At 29.8% G+C, this 8,957-nt stretch overlaps 1 protein-coding gene across 1 annotated transcript; it reads right to left on the reverse strand.

The window, feature by feature from the left end:
• Window positions 1-1,008: 1,008 nt before the first annotated feature.
• On the reverse strand, window positions 1,009-4,810 carry LOC133327541 (uncharacterized). The gene is made up of 7 exons (XM_061536058.1): window positions 4,720-4,810; window positions 4,357-4,525; window positions 4,227-4,251; window positions 3,958-4,154; window positions 2,809-3,887; window positions 1,234-1,422; window positions 1,009-1,161 (listed from the first exon to the last, which is right to left on the reverse strand). The coding sequence occupies exons 1-7, from the start codon at window positions 4,792-4,794 to the stop codon at window positions 1,027-1,029; spliced, it is 1,869 nt and encodes a 622-aa protein (XP_061392042.1). The 5' UTR covers window positions 4,795-4,810; the 3' UTR covers window positions 1,009-1,026.
• Window positions 4,811-8,957: the final 4,147 nt, after the last annotated feature.

Below are 8,957 nucleotides of genomic sequence, written 5' to 3' on the forward strand. Positions count from 1 at the left end.
CTAATTTAAAGAGATAAAATAATAATTAAATTTGGTCATTCCGGAATTGGCTCTAAATATTATTAATATTAAATTTTAGGACTATGATGTCAATGGAGAATTGATTGTACATAAAATTTCACTATGGGTCACCGAACAAGTGAAAACTCTATGATCAATCTAAATATATAAAAAAATTGCAATTCTAATTGAACATGTAAAAACAGTAATTTTATAATGAATATTATAATATAAATATAAAATGTAATTATAAATTTCTTATATTTTTTAATTATGTAATGAGGATTACATAAGTTTCACAATATTAAAAAAAAATCAACATTTCGGTTTGTTAGAAACGCTTATAGCGCCACAAAAAATATATTTATTTTGTTCTTGTTTATTATGTTTTTTTGTTTTGTTTTTTTTTTAATGTGTTACATTTATTAAATATTTTTTGTTTTTAACTTCATACACTGGTAATTAATATTGTTTACGTTTATTATTAATAATTATTTTTTGTTATTAATTAATATAAACTTATATTTAATATTCGATACAGCAAAATAAAATTCTTAGACAAGAAAGAAAATCAAACTTCATTTGTTACACAAAAATTGTTTCATTTTTTTTGTTTTAGTTGTTTTTTTTATAAAAAATCTATACTCGTTTGGACCCCTTATTACTTATACATAAATATATATATGCAAAATTTTGTTTCATTTGAGCAAAACGGATTTCAAATCATTCGACTTCGACTTATACAACAACAAAGTAGTATTTACTGGGTAGAAGGTTAATAAAGACTAAAAAACATAATTATTAATTAAATATTATTCAAAATCTTTTTAGTATTTTAAAGAGCAGGCATAACAATTATTATATATACATAAATAAAATAAAATCACGGACAATTATTTTTTGGCCAAAAACAAATTGTCTTATCAAATCAAATTAAAAAAATATATAAAAAATAAACAGTTTTTAATAACGAAGAAATAATTCCAATAAAAAAATATTTCGTTGAGAGCACATTCCTCGCAAGAATTACATTATTGAGCAAGGCATAGCACAGCAGAGTGGCAAGCAAACGGGTACCATGGCACCGCCAGATTTGGTAGTGGTCTTAGATCTAGAACCAGATTCATATTCATACATTCCGGAACCTTTGGCCCACCGTCCCTGGGGAATCACAGAAAAAAGAAACACGTTAATATGGAAAATAGTACAATGAAACATTTTTTAAAAATTTACGCCAGCTTGTGATCCTGAAGCATGCATTTCCGAGCGTTTGGTCAACATCATTTCATGTCCTGGTGGATAGTAGATTTCCCGACCAGCTCTATTAACCGATGGTATTTGTTGTTGATTGGGCGTGGCCACGGCAGTTTCAATTTCACGTTTGCGTGGTGTGTTCAAATCGGGTCTATCAACGGAATCGGTCTGCAAGGGGAAGATATTAAAAAAATAATATTAAAAAAAAATATATATTTAAAAAAATCTATTTCGAAAATATCAATAACTAGTTCTTTGTGTTGAATGTTCTAATTAGAAGTGTTAAAATTTCAAATTTGAAATTTTCTAATTTACATTTAGTTAGATTTGATCTTTAGGAATTTGGCCAAATCACCCATAATGGTTGATTTTAGAGGGATGCTACCAAAGCAGATTGTGATCTACATTAAATTTCACTGTAAGTCATCTCACTTAAGATTTTTGTATATATATATATATATATATTGATTAAAATATTCGATTTATATTTATATAAAAACCCGACAACTTTATGTTTGGGTAATTTTCATGTGGTTTGGGTTTGGATTAATATCTGCCAAATAACATCACTTTAGAAGCATGTTATCAAAGGAGAACATGTTCTACATTAAATTTCAGTATGGGTCACCGAACACAGGAAATCTGTAGGTGTAGTATATATCGATCAAAAAATTCAAATCTAATTGGTATACAAACAATAAGTACTAAATATTTTTGGTTTGGTTTGGACGTTCTGGAATTGGGATAAATTGTCCTCAATACTTCAATTTAGAAGGATGGTGTTAAAGGAGAACATGTTCTACATTAAATTTCAGTATGGGTCACCGAACAAAAGATATCTCCAGGAGCAGTATATATAAATCAAAAACACAAATCTAATTGGTATACAAACAATAAATACTAAATATTTTTGGTTAGGTTTGGTCGTTCTGGAACGGGGTGAACTCATCCTCAATACGACATTTTAGAGAGAAAGTGTAAAAGAAGAACAGGTTCCTCATCAAATTTCACTATGGGTCACCGAACAAAAGAAATCTGTAAGTGCAGTGTATATCGATCAAAAAACACAAATCTAATTGGTATATTAACAATATTTACTAGATGTTTTTAGGTTAGGTTTGGTCGTTCTGCAATTGAGAAAAATTGTCCTCAATACTTCAATTTAGAAGGATGGTGTTAAAGGAAAACATGTTCTACATAAAATTTTACTACGGGTCACCGAAGAAAATAATTTTGTAGGTCTAGTATATATCTGTATAAATGACAAATTAAAAATTTCCATAATCAAAATAACTATTCATGGTAAATTTGTTGCTTTGAAATAAGGTCAATATCTTTTACAATGCTTCATTTTAGCAGGTCGAAGTTAATGGGTAAAATATTCTACACAAAATTTGACAATAGGTCAACGAACAAACAATTTTCAAATTCCCACTCGGTAAGTCACTACGGCCCCTTTTTTAATTTTTCTTATAATTTATTTTTGTTGTTCTCGCCACCTTTTTAATTTTTCTTATAATTTATTTTTGTTGTTTTCTTTTAGGTTCCACTTACATTTCCCAGAGATTGCATTAGCTCCTCAACACGCTGTGGTGGATTACCATTTGTTGTGGGATACTCAACAACACCGTCCACTGGGAAGGGTGCTGGTGGCAATGGTGTCGATGGTGAGCCGTAATTGGGACCACCTCGTGTATTACTGGTATTTGTGGTAGTCGAAGAATAATTGTAGGTTATATTCGTATGTGGTGGATGACCATTGCCGGGATAGCCAGGACCACCATTAGTTGGTGGATAACCACCGGTGCTACCATTTGGTGGATAACCACCATGTGGTTTATTTGGTTCATGTGGTGGTCCACCGTGAATGGTATTAACCGTGTTAGTAGATTCCTTGTAGATGTAATGATGTGTTGTGGGTCCACCAGGACCATGATGGGGTCCTGGCCCATGTTGCGGTGAAACTGGACTACGTGGCCCTTGATTATTGGGACTATGTCCGGGATATCCGGGCCTTTCCGTGTTCGTTGTGGTGGTCGTATTGTGAATATTATAAACAATGGTATTACTGCCAACTGGTGGTTCACCAGATGTTGGTCCTAGTGGTCCTGGTGATACTGGATGTTGATGATTTCTTGGTTGCAATGGCAAAGTGTTATTCCTCAATGTGTTCGTTTCATAATGTTCACGTACTTCATAGTTAACATTTGACACCACCGGTTTGTTGTCCTTATTCAAGGTGGAATAACTTTCCGTATTGTAGACCACCGTCTGGGGTATGGCATGGACGGGATGCGGTTGAACCACATTATTAGTTTCATTCGTTTGAATGGTATTGTATTGAATTTTACGACTCAATGTATTCGAGGTAGGTAGTGGTGCATTAGCCGGTATCTCATAGGTGTAGGTGCGTACTGTCGTTGTGACCTTTGTGCCTGGCACGGGGAGAATGTCTTCACTGACGGTGAGATTTTTCAAGTCCTCTTGTAGGAGAGTGGCATTTGTTTGGGTGTTGGAGACCACCGTCGAATTGGCAGTTGGCACAAATTCGGGTTTATTCAATGAACGATTGCTTTCATAGATTTTCGTTTGATGTTTTGTTTCATAGAAACCACCGCCGGGTGAGAGGTTGCCTGTGCAGGGGAAACATTGTGAGGTTAGAATTTAAAATCCATTTTTTTGGGATGGGAAATGAATACTTACTTCCAACATAGGGCTTTTCCAGCGTTTGATAATCATTACGCACCAAGGTACCATTGGATCTCAGGGTACTGTAATCCGATGTTGGATACAATTCGCTATCATCCGCCAAACCACCGCTAATATTTTTCGAAGTTTTTATAACTTTTGTGGTTTTGGTAACGGTCCCCGTCAATGGATCCTCATTGGTTGAACGTTCACTAAAACAGAAACAGGGGAAATGTAATTGGATTCCAATAAGAATATGTTATTCGATGGCAATGGAAACTTACATGGTCCTATAGTTCATAGAATGATCTGAAAGAAAATGGAAAAGTGAAGAGAATTAAAATACAAATAATGGAACCAAATTAAGGAGGATATTTTATGGATTTTTATGTTACTCTCTTTTCCTCCACTTACCTCTGTCCCTGGTTATTTCCCTTTCATTTTTCAAATCTTCCAATAGAGCATCTAATTGATCGATATTTTTATCAATTGGCTTGTCCTGTTGATAAGAGCCACTGCCAGAGCCTGTATTGGAATACTGATATGCTGCAGAGGTTTTATAAGAATATCCAGTCTTATGATCCTGAAAAAAAGATCGGAAAAAAACATTAATAAAAAAATAAAATAAAAAATAAAAAAAAAATATAATAAAAAAATAATGATCCGGTCATAAAAAAATATTGAAAAATGGGGCTTTTTTCGATAAATTTTCATTTTTTTTTCTTAAAGCATATTTATATGTATATAAGTCTGTGTTGTTTATTTTTCTTAACTAACCTTGCCACTGGTCCATTTTGGTGGTGAATCTCTTAAAGAAGAGGAATAATTTTCCGAACGGCTGCTGTACTGCATTTTTCAAAAACAATTTGTTAACCGAAAAAAATGCGTGTGGTTCCTATAAATAAATAAAAGAATGAAAATACAAACATTAATATAAAAATTTTAACATTTGTTATTCGAAAAAAATTTAAAAAAAAAATATTTAAATGTAAACAATAAATGAAGCCATTTAAACTGACTCAGTCATGTGCATATATGTATAGAAATTTGAAAATTGTTTATATTTTTTATTTATTTTTATAGAAATTCAATATATTTTGAAATTTTTTTTGGGAAGTTTTTGGTCGTAATTTTAAAATGGCTAATATTTTATTTTTGGATTTTTTCCCGTTTAATAAAAAATTTTTAGTTTTGATATGTGTGTTTTTTGGCAGGAATTTATAAATTGGTCGATTTAAAAAAATTCGTATCTAAAAATTGGTAGATTTTTTTACATTAACATTTTTCGAAATTATAGTTTTGGTCGTACGTTTTTGGTTTATTATCAATATATTTTGAAACATTTTCGGTTTTTAGACAGAATTTTAAAAAATTGTAAATTTTTATTTTTGAAATTTATTCAATTTTAAAACTTTTTTATATCCAAAAATTTAAATTTTTATTGAGGTGTGTTTTTGGATCGGAATTAAAAAATTGGTCAATTTTTTGTATTCAAATTTTTTGAAATTAGAATTTTGGTCATAATTTTTTTTAAAGAAATTCAACATTTTTATGATCGGAATTTAAAAAAAATTGTCAATTTTCTATTTTTCCCCCATTTAAAAATTTTTGTATACAAAAATTTTTAAATTATGTTATTTTTGATACAAGGGTTTTTTGGTCGGAATTTAAAAATCGGTCAATTTTTTGGGGAATATTTTATATATTTTCGGAAGTTACAAATTTGGTCATATTTATTGTCTTTATTTTTAAAAAAATTTATATATTTTGAAACATTATCAGGGTCATTGGGAAAATTTTTGGTCGGAATTAAAAAAAAAAATTGCATTTTTTTTGCATTTAATAATTTTTTATATCCAAATTTAAATTTTTATTATTTTTGATATGGATATTTTTTGGTCGGAATTTAAAAATTGGACAATTTTTTATATTATTATTTTTTTTTTTTTGGAATTTTGGTCATATTTCTGTTTAAAGAAATTCAACAAATAGGGTAATTTTTTATTGAATTTTTTTATATATGTTTTTATTTTTTCATTTTTGGTCGCCTTTCATATTTTTTGCTTTATTTAAAAAAATTTATATATTTTGAAACATTATCAGGGTCATTGGGAAAATTTTTGGTCGGAATTAAAAAAAAAAATTGCCATTTTTTTGCATTTTTTCCATTTAATAATTTTTTATATCCAAATTTAAATTTTTATTATTTTTGATATGGATATTTTTTGGTCGGAATTTAAAAATTGGACAATTTTTTATATTATTTTTTTTTGAAATTTTGGTCATATTTCTGTTTAAAGAAATTCAACATATTTAGGGTAATTTTTTATTGAATTTTTTTATATAAAAATGTTTTTTACTTTTTTTCATTTTTGGTCGCCTTTCATATTTTTTACTTTATTTAAAAAAATTTATATATTTTGAAACATTATCAGGTCATTGGGAAAATTTTTGGTCGGAATTTAAAAAAAAATTGTCTTCTTTGCATTTTTTTCCATTTAATAATTTTTTATATCCAAATTAAAATTTTTATTATTTTTGATATGGGTATTTTTTGGTCGGAATTTAAAAATTGGACAATTCTTTATATTTTTTTTTTTTTTGGATATTGGTCATATTTTTGTTTGGCAACCCTATATAATTTTTATGTTTTTTGTGATCTCAGATTGTTTTCATTTTTGATCGAAAAACTTTTTTTCAATTGGCAACCCTAAATATCATTTTTGTGTATGTGATCTCAGATGATGATTGCATCTGGGGATATGTCAGTTTAGTTGTTGTTATTTCGTTGTTGTTGTTGTTTGTCTGTTGGTTTTCAAGGAATCCAACTTGATTTTTTTTTGTGCAAATAAATCCGTAACGAGACACAGTACAAAAACAACAGCAACTACAACAAATCATTAAAAAAAATTCATTGCCAAAAAATTAGTCATTGTTTACATTTTCGCTTTATGTTGTTGTTGTTATTATTTTTGTTTCTTATGAATGCTTTTTATTTTCGATTTCATTTTTTAATACACATATGACCTCCAATGTATTTAAGCAACAGTGTCGTAAAAATTTGTTTGGAATTTTAAAAAGGATGCCGAACAGGAGATTTTGTGGAACTAAAGAGAGAGGGAGAGAGAGAGGGGTAAAGGGTGAGATGGGGAGCAAAAAATATGTTGTGACAGGAAATTGTCTGTTGGTCAGCTTTTGTTTTATTTTGACATGTTTTCGTGTGTGTGTATATCACTTATGTGACTTTCAAAGTCAAGGATAAACACGAACGAAACGGGTTTCCCATTTCAAAAATAAAATGAGATCATCAATTGATCTGGAAGCCAAATCAAATGTGGAATAAAAACTGTAAGGGTTTTAAAAAACCATGGATGTGTTTTTTTATTTAGGAAAAAAATACTTTATTAAACAGATTATATTTAAATTCGTTAATAAAATAGTAGTTTTTATAAAAAAATATTCTTAAAGTCAATTACAAAATTTAAAAAAAAAAATGACAGAGAAAAATAGGAAGAATTTACAACATTTTTTTATAAATGAAAGTTTGATAGCAATTCAGAAAAAATATTTTGTAAACGATTTTTTCAATAAAAAAAAAAATTTTATATTTCAAAAAATTTCGAAAATAATATTTTTTTATAATATGAGTTTTTAATATATGTATACCACTTTGTTAGGGAAAGTGGGATATATTTAACCATGCATTAACATATTATTTTATTTTCACAGAAAACTGCATATGTCAGGAAAACTTAGCTATCCACACATTAATATCGACCATAAATTAAATTTGAGTACCAACTTTCATGATTTGAACTCTACAGGTTCACCCAAATTCAAATTGGCACACATTATTTCCAAGAGTACCCACCTCAACCATCCAACAAAACTTCCTGCATACACCTATCCTACACCCTCACAATGATTCCAAATTCAAATTTCAGGATACAAGTCTATGGTTCACCCACAATTCAAATTGTACCAAATTAAGTACATAGTAGTACCAATTCCCAAAACTTCCTACATACCCCAATCCTACACCCCAACAGTGATCCTAAATACATGTTTCAGGATTCCAACTCTAACGATTCACCCACAATTCAAACTGTACCAAATTTAGTACACAATAGTACGAATTTCCAATACTTCCTACATACCCCAATCCTACACCCCAACAGTGATCCTAAATCCAAGTTTCAGGATTCCAATTTTATCGGTACGCCCACAATTCAAATTGTACCAAATTTAGTACACAGTAGTACCAATTTCCAAAACTTCCTACAAATCTCGATCATATACCTCAACAGTGATCCTAATTCCAAGTTTCAAGATTCCAACTCTATCGATTCAGCCACAATTCAAACTGTACAAAATTTAGTACACAATAGTACGAATTTCCCAAACTTACTACACACCCCAATGATACACCCCCACAATTTCGAAAACTTCCTACACACTCCAATCCTACACCTCCACAGTGATCCTAAATCCAAGTTTCAGGATTCCAATTCTATCGGTTCACCCACAATTCAAATTGTACGAAATTTAGTACACATTAGTAAACATTTTTTAAAACATCCTACATATCTCGATCATACACCTCAACAGTGATCATGACTCCAAATTTCATGATTCTAGCTCTATTGGTTTACCCAAAAAATTCAAATTGTACCAAATTTAGTACCATTTAGTATCCATGAATATAAATTGCTTAAACTGAATCCTGACCCCCAAATCCTACACCCCTACAGTGATCCTGACTTCAAATTTCATTGTTTTCGCTCTATCTGCGGTTCATCAAAATCCAAATTGTACCAATTATAGTACGATTTAGTACTTTTCGTACACATCAGTACAAAAAATTCCAAAACTACGTACGTATATTCCATTCCTACACTCCGACGGTAATGTTAATTTCAAAATGGTAGGATTCCAGCTCGATTTGTACCTCCAAAATAAATTTGCACCAAATATAGTACCATATAGTACTTTTCGTACATATGAGCACACGCTTT

The sequence above is a fragment of the Musca vetustissima genome, unplaced genomic scaffold (genome assembly GCF_032173495.1).
Source record: "Musca vetustissima isolate MV318-11 ecotype Yass unplaced genomic scaffold, APGP_CSIRO_Mvet_v1 utg15269, whole genome shotgun sequence".
Classification (NCBI taxonomy): Eukaryota; Metazoa; Arthropoda; class Insecta; order Diptera; family Muscidae; genus Musca; species Musca vetustissima.

Excerpts from the sequence above, each read along its gene's own strand:
- LOC133327541 (XM_061536058.1), bottom strand. The coding sequence starts at position 4,794 with ATGCAGTACAGCAGCCGTTCGGAAAATTATTCCTCTTCTTTAAGAGAT. Across the intron at positions 4,252-4,356 it reads GGAAATAACCAGGGACAGAG|ATCATTCTATGAACTATAGG; the intron begins GTAAGTGGAGGA and ends ATTTTCTTTCAG. Across the intron at positions 1,162-1,233 it reads CTTCAGGATCACAAGCTGGC|GGACGGTGGGCCAAAGGTTC; the intron begins GTAAATTTTTAA and ends GTGATTCCCCAG.